Source organism: Garra rufa, chromosome 17 (genome assembly GCF_049309525.1).
Source record: "Garra rufa chromosome 17, GarRuf1.0, whole genome shotgun sequence".
NCBI classification, from domain to species: domain Eukaryota; kingdom Metazoa; phylum Chordata; class Actinopteri; order Cypriniformes; family Cyprinidae; genus Garra; species Garra rufa.
This window is the reverse complement of record NC_133377.1, coordinates 32,145,164-32,162,930: the sequence shown is the minus strand read 5'-3', so window position 1 is coordinate 32,162,930 and position 17,767 is coordinate 32,145,164. Positions and strand designations below refer to the sequence as shown.

Sequence of the window (17,767 nt, the reverse complement as noted above, 5' to 3'; positions counted from 1 at the left end):
CCTGTAAAACTGAAACATAAAAGTCTATGCAGTTTTTGTAATGTTAACAATAGCCAGTATTTTGAAACCTGGTGTACTTTGATTGACTGCATGTACCTTGTGAAGTGAAAACAAGTGTTATTCTTTGACAGAATAATTTCATTTTGAGACAGATTTCCAGTGTTTTGGTAAAGTTAGTGTGTGCAGAGAAAGATGTATTCTATTTCGAAATGAAGAGTTAGTATATATTTAACAAAATGTATTTTTGAGAAGAAAATTATCCATTTGGCCAATCGTGTTTTGTAGGTGCGAGTCTGTGTTAAGAGTTTAGAAAAAGTATCTGAAATATGGGTAAGCGCTTGTTAGCGATTGAAAAAAACTGTAAGAGCAAGGGGTGAAAACTTTAGAACAGAATGGAGATGTGTGCATTTTTCTTATTTTGCCTAAGTATATATTTTTTTATTTAGTACTGTCCTTCAGAGGCTACAGAAGATACTTAGATGTTTCCCAGAAGACAAACTAAGTTAAATTTACCCTTATCTTCAAATTAAACTCCCCTGTATTTACTTTAACCACTTACAATTACAGTATTGTTTTTTTTTAATGTAATGTAAAATGGTTTACCTCTAGTTTAGGGAAGCTGATTCCCACAAGGAAGTTGGCTGTCCAGTTGGAGCATCCTGCAACGGCCATGGCGGCAGGACGTGGCCCCTGGGAGAACAGTTCAGCCACTATGAACCAGGGAATGGGTCCCGGGCCCATCTCAAACATGGCCACAAAGGCAAAGACTGCAGCAATGCTGAGGTATCGAAGAGCCTCAATGTCCTTCTGCTCAGGGACAAAGGTAAGAAAATACAGGTACAATATTAGCATTCCTGTGATGGTCAGATATTGTCAGTGACTGTTTTGAATCTTCAGCAAAATGAAAACAGACAGCAGGACCCACCAATAAGAGAGCGATGGTCATGGCCAAAGCACTGACAGCCATTCCACCCAAACCAATAAGGTGCAAAGTTCTCCGCCCTGCCCTCTCCACTAAGAAGAGCTGGTAGAAAAGGAAAGAATAGAAGTATTATGTCAAACACATCACAGATTTCTCAAGAAGTTCAAATGATTGAATACTTACAGATACTACAGTAAAGACGGTGTTAACTACTCCAGCTCCAATGGTGGCATAAATAGGCTGAGTCACTCCAGCAGACTCAAAAATACCAGTTGAGTAATAGAAAACCTTAGAGAAACAAAGAAAAGTCAAAATGGTCAGTCTGACATTGCATTTTGGAACATAATGAAAGTTTGACTTTGGTCACATTCCAAGTATCATAGCACATCTAAATATTTACTGCATACTGTACATAAAGTATGTAAATTATAAACAATATACATACTGTTTTAGATTCAAAACAGTAGGTAGTATGCAGTAACGTGCACAGTGCATGATGGGTAATGTATACCACTCACAGCGTTGATGCCAGAGAGCTGCTGGGACAGCTGCAGCATGACAGCAATGAGCAGAGGCTGGCGGTAAGCCGCGATGCGGAAGAGTTCTGGGATGGTAACCTTCTTCTCCATGGCCATCTTCGCACTCTCCTCCTTCATCTCCTGCATGTCCTTCCCCACATCCTCGTAACCACGGAGACGCACCAGTGCTGAGGGACAAAATAATGGAGGTTTGGTGACATTCCATAGATTTAACAGAAAGAAGACTCTTATGGTCATCATGGCTGCACTTTTTTAACCAAAAATACAGTAAAGGTGGTAAATATCAATATCATAAAATATGATTACAATTAAAAAAAAAACCTGCCTTCTGCTTTGTTGTATTTTAAAATGTAATTTATGTGATGGCAAAGCTGAATTGTCAGCAGCCATTACTCCAGTCTTCATTGTCACATGATCTTTCAGAAATGATTTCAATATGCCAATTTGATGCTAAAGTAACATTTCTTATTATTAACAAAGTTAAACAGTTGTGCTGCTTAATACTTTGGTGGAAACCATGATACATTTTTTTCAGGATACTCTAAAGAATAAGAGCAGCATCTACTTAAAATGTGACCCTGGACCACAAAACCAGTCTTAAGTCGCTGGGGTATATTTGTAGCAATAGCCAAAAATAGATTGTGTGGGTCAAAATTATTGATTTTTCTTTTATGTCAAAAATCATTAGGAAATTAAGTAAAGCAGTCATTCTTGAGACATGGGACAAAACATGTCCACCAATTATAACTGATATTAGTTTTAAAAATAAAACATATTTTCAATTGTAAATGCTATGGGGATTAATAATAGAATGTATTTAACACAATTATCCCCTTCAATATCATTTGCTCATTATTATGTGAAATCTATGACACTTATTGTCTTCTCACTACATCTAAAACTGTGTGTCCACAGAGAAGGGTTTATTCATTCATATGCTATAAAATGGATTAAAAAAATTTTAATGATGAAAAAGACCTTGTTTTATCAAAGGCAACACTTAATAATATCTCATATTAAAGCAAGGTTGTTTTTCAGTCAGACATGTGTGTTTAATAAGGTTTCGAAGGTGTGTCCTAACTTTTTGTCAACACCGTCAGACATTACTTAAAATGTAATAAAATCAGGGAATATCAGGGGCTATCACTCTAAAAGGACCCCCTTGCCACAGTCCTCTTCTGCAGAGTACATCAATGTCACACAGGCTCTGCTAAGTTTTATAGTTTTAGAATATTTTAATTCTAATGTTAATATTTCGTGTGTCACAACTATGATATGTCAACACCAAACATCCTATTTCTGAGAAAATTATTTGAAATCTTTAAACCATTTTATTCTCCTGAAGCAGGTTCCATTAGCCTCTAGCATCAACAGAAAAAAAAACAAAATGTCTACTACATGAACTCCATTTGTTTTGTGAAAGAAATGGCAAATTTGTCAACACCGTCAGATGTCACCACCGTAAGATTTTGTGTTCCAATAATATATAAAAATACTTAAATGTGACTCTTGAATAGAAGCTTTATAAACAATAACATACTCACTGTTTGTTGTGGTTGTTTTAATACAGTAATTAATTGAGTCAAGGTTTTTGATAGTTAAAATGACTACAAATTCAGGTTTTGGTCAACACCGTCAGATGTGTCAACTCCGTCAGTTCTGTCACCTCCGTCAGATGAATATTTTGATGATATTTCATTATGATATTTTATATTTGTTGTGGAATTGTTGGTCACATGTGAAAGTGTAATCTGTCTACTAACATGAGAATGTGTTTTGAAATGTTAAAAACATCTAGAAAGCTGTTAAAGATAAAGTTGAAATTATATTACACATTCCAAGTTAAAAAACACATTTTTTTTTAAAAAAAGAGAAAAGCTGGGAGGTTGTATCAAAGCATAGCTCAGTAGCTTAGTACATATAAGATACATAAATGTAGTTTTTTTTGTCTGAGTACAAAGTTTTATTTTTTAAATTTTGCACCCTGTTTTGTCCCACCTCTCAAGAATGACTGAAAGATCATGTTCCATGAAGATTTTTTGTAAAATTCCTACTGTAAACCTATCCAAATGTAATTTTTGATTAGTAATATGCATTGTTAAGAACTTAATTTGGACAACTTTAAAGGTGATTTTCTCAGTATTTAGATTTTTTGCACCCTTAGATTTCAGATTTTCAAATAGATGTATCTCGGCCAAATATTGTCCTATCCTAACAAACCATACATCAATAGAAAGCTTATTTATTGAGCTTTCATATGATGTGTATATCTCAGTTTTGTAAAATTTAACCTTATGACTGGTTTTGTGGTCCAGGGTCACAAATTATTGTCATAAATCACATTAATTACAATAAAATTAATGTCTTTATGGTTTCTTCAAATGTATTATTTATTCAAAGGTCAGTATATAGGTATATTTAGATGTATTCTAGCAGATAAAGGCAGCTATTGCATCATTAACATAGAAACATGAACGAAGAAAGAACAAAGAAGATGCCAAAACCTGCTGTTGGTCTTTTGTCAATACCAGGGACTCTTAAAGACTCAAGATTTTGCTTTCTCTAAGAGGAAGCGTAAACTACAATGTCAAAGTAGTACAATGTTGATTTTCAGTTTCAGAAAACACTTGTTACCAGGCTAGTTTAGGAAGTCTGACAAAGGCTCAGGTTCTGGGATGAGAAAACTGCAATTTACTGCAAATGATATCAATGAGTTCATAATTTAGGTTTATGAGTCATGTCAGTAGTACTCCTAAGAACATGGTAATGTCTGTTCTTCTGATTTATATGAATTTTGAATTCAGAACACTGTATAAATTATTCTCCAATAGCTTGCTTCTTAGATGTTATTAGTAAACAGAAAATGAAATGAAGTAATACTGTTTATACGAAATAAAAACATCTCGCAACATTAAGAAAGTGCACATTTGTTATATTAACAAAACCTGTCAACCTGTCAAACTTTATCTGTCTCAAAGCAGAAGTGTGTAATTTCTCTAACAACTAGCTTCACCAAACAGAACTAAAAAGATTGATTGTTTTCAAACAGGTTTCCTGAATAATTCTCATCTGCCAATGGTTGACAAAAAGACTCTGCATTGGTTGAGCCAAGTTTGCTGTGTTGGTTGATCAAGATGCTCAAACAACTATTCACATCATTGAAATAACGGCGCCCTCGGCCCTCCATAGTCAAAAATATATATAAGACGATGTGGATTTCTTCTTATATGGGTTTTTCAGCTACATGTTTCAGTAAGAGGCATTATTTATGTTATATTAAGCCTAGGGCTGGGCGATATGGCCTAAAAATAAAATCCCCGATTTTTTCACAAAAAATCAGATTTACGATTTAAATCGATTTTTTCCCCCCTACTTCTTTTCCACAATATATATGGGCACCATATATTTTGCAATATACATTGCAACTGCATCAGTGATCGCTTTCCACCAGGCCCCATTCTTATCATACCAGACACAGTAAATGTTTGTAAGACAAATAAATATGAGACGGGAGGAAAATATATATTGCCATGCTTTTCTCTTGCACTTATATCATATACAAAAATATACAATTTTGAACACAGAAATATTAAATCAGGGGTTTTCAAACCTGTCCTGGAGCCTCCCCTGCCCTGCACATTTTGTATGTCTCCCTTATTAGGCACACCCAATTCAGGTCTTGCAGTCTCTACTAATGAGCTGATGATTTGAATCAGGTGTATTAGATGAGAGAGACAAGCAAAATGTGCAGGGCAGGGGAGGCTCCAGGACAGGTTTGAAAACCCCTGTACTAAATGATTTAAAAAACTGAAACGATCTGCCAGCAGGTGGTGGTAAGACACTGATTTAATTACTGAATCATTTCATTCATTTGATTCGTTTGAACGGATGGTTCATTCAAGAATAAAGCAAGTGACTCTTTATGAATGGGAAATTGAATCATTTCACTAGATTCGTTTAAAAACGCACGTTCATTCATAAACGAAACACCGCTGTGTTTGAGTGGAGATGCGCTGCGGCTCAGCTGTGACTTGTTTCAGACCACTTCTGACGACGAAACAGAGCAAAATCTGGCAATAGTGTTATAGTCAGACAATGTAAGTCACTTAATAATAACTTCTTGTTTATTTAACTGTTATAATAAATCAATATCTCGTTTACAAACTCCCTTAAAAATGATTAAAAGCTGTCACTCATCTTAGTTCGCAATCTCACAAAGCTCTATTATAATAAACAAGGCTACTGCCCATTCAATCTCTTATTTACAGTCTCTCTACACTTGAGATACATTAGTCAATGTGCAAAACACATAGAAACCTTTGAAGCTCCACTCAGCGCAAATACAAATATGCTGGTCGGGTCAGTCGCACATGGTGCTCCTAAATATTTTTTCATAGTCGCACGTAGTAGTTTCATTTTGCCCTTGAACGGCGGGTCGCACCATTGAGAAATTAGGCCGCACTCCAGAGCCCTGATATGCAAATAATTCGCCATTGTCTTCAATCATCTCTCTACTCTGTTTATGTGGTAAGTGAAATTGTATGTACTGTAATGTAACAGGCTAACTTGCTAGCAAGCAGCTAATCATGTCCCCTTGGTGACTCGCGTTATTTTACCAGAACGCGTTGTTTTCCGTTCTGAATATACACACACACACACACACACACACACACACACACACACACACACACACACATATATATATATATATATATATATATATATATATATATATATATATATTAAGGGTGGGCATAGATTAATTTTTTTAATCTAGATTAATCTAGATTAAATCTTGGAATTATTCTAGATTAATCTAGATTAAAATGGCTAATTTGAATTCTGCTGAAGGCATTCAGAATATGTGTGCTACCCAAATAATGACTAAAAGTAAGTCTTCGAGAACGGGCCAGGTGGCGCATTAGATCAGGCGCTCATCTCCTGTTTCCAAAATGCATCACAAACTGCTTGACAATTGCATTTACAACATAATTACCTATACAAACTTGTGTAACCAAGTACTTGTGCGCAAAAGGCTGCACGACGTGCGTGTTGCCGTTAAATACACAGACGCGCACGGGAATGGATTTCTGCGTGCATAGTCTTCCATTAAACTGCGTTGCTTTTAGAAGCGTCAATTCAGTTGTTGCATATAAGTTAATGTCTTTATTTCGGGATTATCAAAGTAAATTATAACTCACGTGCCCCAGTAAAAAGGGTCTAGCAACGCACCTGCCCTGAGGCGGCTTCATAACTGCATCAATGTCAGCACGTCTCATTTGATGTGGTAATTTCACAGAAGTTGAAGACTCGTTCTCGCCCCCTACAGTGCAATTCGACTAGGTATACATCATCCGCGCTAAAATATCAAGGTGAAAGTCATCATAGCTTGCGTAGTTTAGACCCAGCTCCCAACCCAACTTTCAGAATAGATTAACGGCGATATTTTTTTTATCGCCCGATAAGAGTCTCACGTTAACGCAGCATGTTAACGCCGATAATGGCCCACCACTAATATATATATATATATATATATATATATATATATATATATATATATATATATATAAATCGAGATACCTCGATTTAATAAAAAATTAAATCGTCTTAAAACGAAAATTCGAATTAATCGAAAAAAATCGCCCAGCCCTAATTAAGCCATACAAGTCTTAATACCCAGGGTTCCCTTTAAAAGCATTCTTAAAACATACAGTATCTGTGCTAGCTGGCATTTATGTGTGCAATGATCTACTGTAAAATTAATTATTCAGCTCCAATAAATGATAAACTGTATACTGTATGTTATTTAATAAAGGGCTCCTGTTTAAGCAGATGTTTTAGCTCATTTTGTCATCAGCACTCTCAAAGGCATAATTATGTTAAGTGGAAACATAAGGTTAAGTGCTTTTGGCACAACTTCATTGCCACACAGATAAACGCTGTTCACCAAATAAAAAATTAGGTTAGGTTAACGGTGACGTGTGACTGTTTTCTGAGGGAGTTCTCTCTTCCGACTAAGGTAATCAATTTCATGATATTTTCTTCCTCTTTTGTAAACCCATCATGGATTTAATTTGCTATTAAAGCAAAACTTAAAAAAAAGTCAGCACACCAATAGCTCCAAATAGCTCTTCAATAATGGTGTGAAGTCCAAAATTCAATTGTTTTGCATTTTTGAAGCCTGTGTTGTGCCAATTTTTGTTTGTTTTTGTATATATTAAGCACCTGATTTTTAGCTTTTTTGCTGTTGATGTGTATGCTTTGGCTTCATCTACTAAAACAAAAGGCAATGCAACCAATATATTTGCTGTAGTTTGCTTTCACCACTATAAACGTTCTTTCAGCCTAAACTCAGTGGAGACCAAGGTCATTTGTGATCTCTTTCTTACCTTTACGGGCCTGTTCTTCCTCATTGAGGTTAATGAGCAGGTATCGAGGGCTCTCTGGACAGAACGGAAGCAGTATACACTGCAGGATGGCAGGTAGAACGGTTAGAGCTAGAAGTATTGGCCAAAGCTTATTTGAACCCAGCAGATATTCCAGACCAAAAATCTAGATGGAAAAGGATACGACTTATAAGAAACTTGAACATTTACAGGTATCAAATTAACACTGATTAGGTTATGATGGCATAAATTAGTCTAGCAGACTTAAAAATGGATTGGCAGATTTAATTAGAAGCTTCATGTAACATAAAACTAATTAGAGGGGATATTTCCCCAAGGCTTTGTTGTGGCACAAACATATAATGAGGCCACAAGGCGCTTAAAATGATTTACACTTTTTTTTATAAACCATCTGGTCATATCCAAAATCAAAAACTACTGTAAAGACAACAAACTACATTGCTGTGACATTACCTGTGCGATTAAAATGCCCACAACGACACCAAGCTGGTGCAGGGTCCCGAAGGCCCCGCGGAGGGGAGTGGGCGACACTTCCCCAATGTACATTGGAGTGAGACCAGTGAAAAGGCCACAGAACAGACCAATAACCAGCCGACCGGCTATGATCATCTCATAGGACGAGCAGAGAGTGCACAGTCCCATGAGACCCCCACCAATCAGAGCCAAGACATTCACAAGGATCATAGATTTACGTCTGCGGAAAGAAAAACAGACAGGGAGGGAGGGAGTTCAATTGAATTAGAAACACTAATTCAGCAGCAAATAGAGGAAATGAGAAAAATGACAGCAAGAAAGAGAAGAACAAGATGTTAAGACTGCACCCTGGTCTGTTTTAGACATAATTTTTGTCCTTGGATGAAATCCAAAATGTAGTCAATACTTATCATGTCATATTCATTTAATTTATTCTATTTTGGTCGGACTAAAATGATTTATACTACTATGTACTATGTATTAACATATGAAAGATTTAGCAACCTAATAATACTAGTAAAATGTTCTTGAGAACTCCTGAAATAATAATGTATAAGTAATAATAATAATATAGATTATAGTCTAATATACAGCGCCTTGCAAAGCATTTAAAATGTTTAAAAAGTTTGGGTATGATGCGACTTCTGCATTTGCACATCTGCATTTGTTCTGTCAGGTTGGATGGGGGTAGACACACATTTTCAGGTTTCTCTACAAATGTTTGATAGGGTTTAAGCCCAGGCTGTGGCTGGGCCATTCAAAAACATTCACAGAGTTGTCTCTTGAGCCACTCTTTAGCCACTCTTTTTTTAGCCACTTCTGAATGTGCTGGGTTTTCATTAAGGCTATCTCAAAATTTTGGTGCATTGACCTTTTCCTCTACTCTAAAGAGTCCTTCAGTCCCTGTTGCTGAAAACAGCCCCACAGCATGAGGCTGATACCAGCACACTTTAATTTTGGGATGGTACTCTGCAGGTGATGAGTAGTGCCTGCTTTCCTTCAAACATGATTGTTATGTCGTAGAAAATAGGAAAACACACGAAAGACACAATGTAACTTCTGAACTCTTTCTTTAATCGAACTGTTCTCCTTCACCCCCCTTCGATTACTCAAAACATCCCAATAGTGCCACCCACAGGACAGATGGCGACACCACATCTCGCTCTCTTTTAACAATTATACTTCCACTCATAGGTACAACACATTGCATAGTAGTACCAATGTTTCAACTGAATATTACCAACATGTCAAACATGACTTTAACATCTCGTTTGATTCAACAAATGCATAACATTTCCTATAGAACATCACTTTACTCTATATGCCTGATAAAACATCACCTTTCCACGTAATATACAATTTACGTGACAACAATGAACAATGTTAGCTCATCACATAGTCCCGAGTCCACACTGGTGCTCGTTTCACCCTAACCTGTCTTTCAGGCCGAGCCACTGACACAGGTTGCATTGTACAGTCATAATCAAAGTTAGCCATCTCCTGTATCCCACTCTCCTCCTGTCCAGACAAGACAGGCATGAGATGTGAAGCATTACAAGTACGTCCATCAGACAGTCTGTAAGTGTAAGGCCCAATGTTTCCCAGAACTTTCAATGGTTTGGAAAATGCAGATTTCAACTTAGGTAGAATACCTGGCCGCTTCACTCGGACAAAAGATCCTTGTTGGAATGACACGTCCTTCGCTCCACGTTTGCAATCAGTGTATGTTTTGGATCTTTGCTGCACATGTTTCACTCGATCCTGAGATGTGAAGTTTGGTACGCATCTGTCTTGCATGTAGCAATTCAGCAGGTGCACGTTGAGTAGTCGAATGAGGTGTAGAGCGGTAGACTTGTAAGAATTCCCTTGTGAATTCCTTCCATCCCTTGCCCTCCAGGGAAGCAGTTAGTAAGGTGTGCTTCAGAGTACGGTTAAACCGTTCAACTTCTCCATTAGCGCGAGGATAGTACACAGAAGAGGTTCGATGCCCAATGCCTCGGTTTCGCAGAAACATCTCAAACTCACATGACATGAATTGAGAGCCGTGGTCCGAGATAAGTTCTTGTGGGTCACCTTCTCGGCTGAAAACCGTCGACAGAAACTGAATGACCACTAAAGAAGTTACCTGAGGCATGAAAGCGATCTCTGACCACTTACTAAAGTAGTCCACTAAAGTCACAGCAAAACGACAGTCTGCTGGAGCCGTATCAAAAGGCCCTACAATGTCGATAGCAAGTTTCTCCCATACACCATTGGGGAGGGGTACAGGCTGGAGTGGCGGTGTGCGGACAACTGCTGTTTTCTCATGAGATTGACATGTAATGCACAATTTGATGGCTGTCTCAACTTGGGCATCCATACCTGGCCACCAGTACAGTTCTCTGAGTCTTTGCTTGGTCCGAACTATGCCTTGGTGAGTATCGTGAGCCAAGGCAATGAGCTGCGCACGCAAGGTCTCTGGTATTACAAGTCTGTGTGTGCCTCTTACTACACATTCATCTTGGAGAGAAAGTTCATGTTGGATTCTGTAATATGGCAAAAGTTCAGGGCCTAGGTCTTTAGGAGATTTCGGCCATTTGGTCATCAGTAGATCACGTAGTTCACAATATATTGGACAGGCAGCACCAGCCACCCTGAATTCATCAGCTGATATGGCCGCAAGGGTTATATGGAAGTAAGTGCCACCACCTCCACATCATCCTCTAGCACAGGATCACTGCTCTGTTACAGTAAGCGAGACAAGCAATCAGCTGCAACATTCTCACGTCCCGGTTTGTACTGGATGTCATAGTCAAACATCATCAATCTAGCTGACCACCGAGCAATCCGAAGTCCTGCCCGTCCATGTCCCTTTGAGGTGAGCAGTGTTGTAAGGGGGCTGTGGTCTGTGCGCAATGTAAAACGTTGCCCCCACAGGTAAGTTCTCCATTTTTCCGTTGCCCACAAACATCCTAATGCTTCCTTCTCTATTGTGGAATACTTGAATTCTGCTTGTGTCAATGTACGTGACACAAAAGCAACAGTCTTTTCAGACCCATCCGTGTGCATTTGGGTTAAAACAGCACCCAGGCCATGATTAGAAGCATCCGTTGTGACGATAGTGTGTAGCTCAGGGTCAAAGAGTGCCAGTGCAGGGCTATTAATTATGAGATCTTTCATCCGCTCAAAACTTGTCTGCACCTCAGGCATCCAGGTGAATGAAGCTGATCCTCGACACAGCTCTCTGAGAGGCTCAACCACCGCAGAATAATCAGGTATAAACTTTGAATACCACGCTGTGAGCCCAAGGAAAGAACGCAAGCTAGTGATATCCTTTGGTGGTGGTGCATGCGAAACTGCCTGGACATGAGATACATCTGGATGGAGTCCCTTAGCTGATATCGTGTGTCCTAAGAATGACAGCTCTGTCTGTCTGATGTGGCATTTGTCCAAGTTCAACTTAAGTCCATTTGCTTCCAGACGCCGAAGTGTTGTGTCCAAGTTCCTGTCATGTTCCTCAGGTGTCTGTCCTGACACAATGTCGTCCAAATAGCACTGAACACTTGCAAGTCCCTTTAGTACAGTCGACATCAGTCTCTGAAAACAGCTTGGCCCGGAAGCCAGACCATACGGTACTCTCTTGTAGCGAAATAAGCCGTTGTGAGTAATGAATGAAGTGAGGCTGGTGTAGGTGTGACTTGATGCAAACCTGTCTCTGAGCCCTACAGGCAGTGTTTTTGACCTGTTTTTGCTCTGATATGCATTTTCACCTTTTATTAAGATGTGTGTACCTTTCCAAATCATACCCATTCAATTGAATTTGCCACAGGTTAACTTCACTCAAAGTGTAGCAACATATACAAGCAATATGAATGCTCCTGAGCTCACCGCGTCCCCTAGGGGGAACGCCGCAGCGTGACTTGTGTCTGAAGAATGCATATGAAAAAACTACATGAAATGGCCTGCGACAGTGTATGACATCACCGCGGCACGATTTGGCGCTTGGGTGGAGTATGTGTAGCTCCCGCGGGACTAGTTCAGCCTTGATTATGGCAGAACAGTCTTATTAACTGCAGCTATCTGAGGCTAGCTGTGTGTTAATTCTTCTCCCTTTAGGGTCTGGAGACTTTCGGTCAGTTTTTGCCTCTGGTGGTCCTTCCTACACACAGATATCTGAGGATGTCTGTGTGTTGGCTTACTGAATGCTCCCCTTTGGGGGTTTTGGGCATTTTACTTTAAGCTCTTGCCTAGATGGTGCTGTCTCCCCTGCTAGGGTTTTAAGTAGACAGCCCACTCTGTTGGTTTGGGCTGCTTTCGGGAGGACTAACCAGAGGTCTTTCACTGATCTGTTAGTTTTCCCAGGCTCATTGGCCTTGCTGGATTTACGTGACTATGGACTAGGTAGAACACTGCCTTTAAGTCCTTCATTCCATGAAGGCCCAGGTCTGAGCCCCAACAACACAAGCTCCCTGCACGCTACCTTGAACCTATAACTTCTTAGCGGTTCTTATGTCCCATAAGAACCTCCATTTCTGATGGTCTGGATTTTTGTTTAAGTTTGAGTTAAATGCAGATCACTTATGGGTGAGTACGATCCATTTTTTCTTTTTAATAAAAGAAAAGGAACTTCATACTGTCTCAGGCCTGTGTGTTGTGTTTTTGTTTCTCAGAGAAAAATATGACGAGTCTACAGCGGATGCTCCCCCTCTGATCCTACAGATTATGGTTACGGCAGTGTTCATCCTCTCTACGCCACAGGCCGTGCTGTAAACAACCCTTACAGCATATGTTAGACATAGGACTTATGTCCTCTTCAAGGTAAGCTCCCTAAGTTTCTTTCTTAGGATTGCCCTTGGCATGTTTAACGCTGTCCTTTGTAGACCTTTTCTGAGAATCCTTCTTCCAGACCCTCTCTGTGGACTCCAGAGCCCAAGGGCAGGGTCGGTTCTACCTAAGTAGTACTCCCTTTTCCGCGGAAAGGGTTTTATTCAGAGTACTGCTTTCGCTGATAAAGCCAGGTTTTCCTCCCGGTCATCTGGGTTAGGAGTCCTTCCTGTTCAGGTTGATTCTCATTCTTCAGGCCCCACACACGAGCTGGGCTCTCCCCTTTCCGAGGAAAGGGTTCGTAATGAGCGCCCCCTCAGCTGGATGGGCGTTCCTCCCTGGCCTTCAGGGTTAGGAGCCTGTCCTCACGATTTCCAGAAGCTGACCCCTTCTCTGGGCCTAAGATGACATTGGTAACTCCCCTTTCTGCGGAAAGGGTCTACTCAGAGTACCATTCTCACCAACAGAGCCAGGCTTTCCTTCCTGTTCTTGGGTTTCTGATTCTCACTCTTCAGGCCTCACGCATGAGCTGGGCTCTACCCTTTCTGAGGAAAGGGTCCCTAATGAGCGCCCCCTCGGCTGGATGGGCACGCACGAGCTGGGCTCTCCCCTTTCTGAGGAAAGGGTCCCCAATGAGCGCCCCCTCGTCAGGATGGGCGTTCCTCCCTGGCCTTCAGGGTTAGGAGTCTGTCCTCATGACTAACCAGGAGCTCTCCCTTCTCAGGGCCTTGAGGTGACTTTGGTAGCTCCCCTTTCTGCGGAAAGGGTCCTCTCAGAGCACCACCCTCTGGCGGGTTTTGGTATTCCTCCCTGTCCTCAGGGTTTGGAACCTACCCTTGTTATGCTAGAGACAGGACCTCTGAGCATAGAAGTCTTTTCGACAGCGGTAGCTCACCTTAATTCAAGGTTCGTCAGTAGCACCACTGTCGTATGGCAAGATTCCTCTTTTGTTGGGTAGAGTCTGTCACCAGGCTTCCTGAGTCAGGAGTGATTGCTCCCCTTTGAGAAGGGTTCAACTTAAGAGCACTGCTCCTGGCAGAGGAAGTAAGCTCCCCTTCTGAAGAAGGGTGAAATCTGAGCGCTGCTTCCTGGCAGGCGGGTTTTCCTCTCTGTTAATCAGGGTTAGGAGCCTGTCTGTGCCTGACCTCCGGGTCGAGTATAAGCTCCCCTTCAGGCTTCATGACTAGCTAGGAGCTCTCCCCTTTCAGGGCCTCGAGATGACTTTAGCTGCTCCCCTTTCTGCGGAAAGGGTCCTATTAGAGCACCACCCTCTGGCGAGTGTGGACATTCCTCCCTGTCCTAATCAGGGTTTGAAGTCTACCCTTGACGTTGCTAGAGGCAAGAGCTTCTTACATAGAAGTCTCTTCAGGCTGCTGGCAGCTCACCTTATTCAAGGCTCCTTCAAAGCAGCGCCACTGACGTATGGCGAATTTCTCCCTTTTTTCCAAAGGGAAGAAATAGTCATTACCTCCTCTCAGGCTTCCTGAATCGAGCATGATTGCTCTCCTTTGCGAAGGGTCCCAATTTTAGAGCACAGCTCCTGGTGGGAAGAGTATGCTCCCCTTCTAAGGAAGGGTAATTTCTGAGCACCACCTCCTAGTAGGCATCCATGTGGACTGGGTTTAGTATGCTCCCCTTTATACTAAAGGGTCCCTTCAGAGCGTTGCCCTTTTTAAGGACGGATGTTCCTCCCTGTAGATCAGGGTTAGGGGTCTGTCCGCTGTCTGCGTCCACTATCATGATGGTCAGTAGCTCCAGGATTTCATCAGTCGACTAACAGTTTGCGGACTGTCTGTCCTGATTGGGGTGTAGCATTGCTCCCCTCCTTCAGGGAGGGTTCCTCCCCTATCTAAATGCTTGTCATATCTGACAAGCCTGGAGTAACGGTGTAACCCTTAAAAGGGAAGAACACTGTCTCTAAAATCCCGTTTGCTAGGGTAAGTGTCCCACGTTAAACCCTGGGCACTTTCTGAAATCCACAACAGTGGTAAGTGCGCATGCAATCCTTGTGCACTTTCTAAAATCCACATAAGTGGTAAGTTCCCACAGAGTTTCTGGGTTCTTTTCTAAAATCCTATATGGTATGGGTTACACGGTCCTTCGTTCCCATTCTTGAGTTGGTTTTAAAACCCCGGTCGCCCTGGGTCCAACTCCACTCGATATCACCTTAGATATCTCCTGACCATCTGTTATCCAGAATGTGTTACCTGACGGTAACCCCTGCTAGAACGGTTTCTGTCCTAGGACAGGTCTGCTAGTCTCTATCTGTGAGTCAGTTCACCGAGGGAACTAGACTCGGTAGTATTGGCAGTTCCTGTTCTAAATAAGTCTAAGTTTATACTTTTAGCTGTTTCTCCCGAAGGAATCGCTTGATTCCAAGCCTGAGCTGTGCCCTGGGTCCTTTGACCCATCCAGGTAAGTGGGTAACAGTTCAGGCCATTGGCCGTGGGGGATAAACGTTCCGACAGCCGTCACCACGTCCTAATTGGGGCAATTCTTCTCAGAATTGATGCTTAGTGCTGGCTGTCATAGCATGCACTCCCCTCAGCATGGAAGCGTGGGTATAACCGTTCCCCAATAGCGAACCCTAGGGGACACGGTGAGAGTTCCCTCGGAAGGGAACGTCTCTAGGTTACGTATGTAACCATGGTTCCCTGAGAAGGGAACGAGACACCGCGTCCTCTACACCTTCTTGCCATGCTTCGGACGAGAAGCTTCAGACGTTGAAGCGGATGTGTGTTTACACCGGCGCCTCTTTATACAGTGACGCCCGGTAGTGACGCACCAGCAGCGGCGGTCGTGCCGCGGTGACGTCATACGCTCTCGCCGGCCATTTCATGTAGTTTTTTCATATGCATTCTTCAGAGTCACGCTGCGGCATTCCCCAATAGCGACCCCTAGGGGGCGCGGTGTCTCGTTCCCTTCTCAGGGAACCATAGTTACATACGTAACCTAGAGACGTTTTTGCTTTGCCACTATAGTGTATGGAGTGTAGATTGATGTGGGATAAAAGTCATTTTAAGCAGTTTTACATAAGGCAGCAACATAAAACGTAAAAAAAATGAAAGGGGTATGAATACTTTCGCAAGGCACTGTATAAATGTTGTGTATAAATTATTATGTTTTTACTTTAAATTTTGATTATTTAAAGCATTTAAAATGCTGAACAAAAATATTAATTTCTTTTTTTTAATTTACTGACCACAGACTTTTGAATGGTAGTGTATATACGGTTAGTTACTGTAGTTGAATTCTTTATGCTGTAAAAACTATTATTACTATTATGCATATTTTTCTTTTTGACTATTGCTGACAAAATCAAAAACCAGCCCAAGGGAGAGTGGCAGAAAAGGCCACAGAAAAAGAACAATGGCCACTGAGCACACATGAATGCTTGCTTTGAATGAGATTTTTCTGACAGTGTGGACAGTGTTCAGGAAGACAGGAAGACAGAGAGGTCAACTCTTCTACTCTGAGTGCCCTCATTACAGTAAACTGCTTTTATTATTTATCAAGCATTTACTGTCTAGTTAAAGCATCATTGTGAGTAACTCTGACATAAGCTGATGTATTATCTGGCTCAGGTTTCCCAGCACAACACAAAAGAAAAATGACTACACTAAACCTCCCACTACATCTTTCTTATATTTTTTCCACTTTACTGGTGCATAAATTAAATAGAAGACAGGGAATGATCAATATAATGTGAACTGGGAAATGCTTTAAACCCACAATGATAGCATTTGCTCCATGATGTAATGTTCTAGAAAAGTACTAGAAAAGGCATGGCTCTGACCTCAATGTGTCTTTACTGATCACTGTAAACCTATGAGTAATGACATAGAAGAAGTCACAATCCTAGGATTTTTTCTTTTAATTTAAAACACAAAAGCCTCTGAGCGCAGGACTTCCACAAAAGAGATGTCAGGTACTTATCAAGACCAAACTGGTCAATATTACATATGATGGATAGATTTCTACTCACCTTCCAAATTTGTTGGCTATGACGCCAACACTGAATGATCCCATCATTCCACCCACGCTAAAGATGGCCACAGCGAAACTCCACACAACGGTGCACACGCCCGGCTTGATGGGCTCCCCGTAACGCTCCATCCATGTGGCATTAAAGAACGCCCGCAGTTTCTAAGAGGTTAAAAGGTTTTTATTTAAGAAGGTTACTGTATAATTCCCATACTCCCATTTATGTGTACACGCAAAGAAAACAACACCACTAGTAAGCGTGGTGGTACTCTTGTGAATGAGCATTGAAGACTGAGACGGAAGAGAAGAATTTTCTTTGCACACAAAAAGTATTCTCGTAGCTTCATAAAATTAAGGTTGAACCACTGGTGTTACATGGACTGTTTAAAAGATGTCCTTACTAACTTTCTGGGCCTTGAACATGTCAGTTGTGTTGCTGTCGGGAAAGTGAGTTCAGTCCTCAGACGAGAAAGAACGACGGCGCGTAAGTGTCTACTTTAATACTATTTCACTAGGCGGTCGTTACTTAGAGTTGCTGCTAAAAGCACTTTGTCGTTTCTGTTTAATTACTTATTCCTAAGTATTAATTTTAAGCCGCTGTTCTCTTAAGCACTCTGTAGTTTCTATTCACTTATTCG

General features: G+C 40.9%; 1 protein-coding gene across 1 annotated transcript in view; it reads right to left on the bottom strand.

The window, feature by feature from the left end:
* slc2a3a (solute carrier family 2 member 3a) overlaps positions 1 to 17,767 on the bottom strand; it is a 34,116-nt gene that overhangs the window by 4,327 nt on the left and 12,022 nt on the right. The window contains exons 4-10 of the mRNA XM_073821427.1: positions 17,131 to 17,291; positions 8,322 to 8,562; positions 7,851 to 8,013; positions 1,441 to 1,628; positions 1,106 to 1,210; positions 926 to 1,024; positions 604 to 807 (exon numbers count right to left, since the gene is read on the bottom strand). Coding sequence (XP_073677528.1) covers positions 604 to 807; positions 926 to 1,024; positions 1,106 to 1,210; positions 1,441 to 1,628; positions 7,851 to 8,013; positions 8,322 to 8,562; positions 17,131 to 17,291 — 1,161 coding nt within the window. The remainder of the gene's footprint in view (positions 1 to 603; positions 808 to 925; positions 1,025 to 1,105; positions 1,211 to 1,440; positions 1,629 to 7,850; positions 8,014 to 8,321; positions 8,563 to 17,130; positions 17,292 to 17,767) is intronic.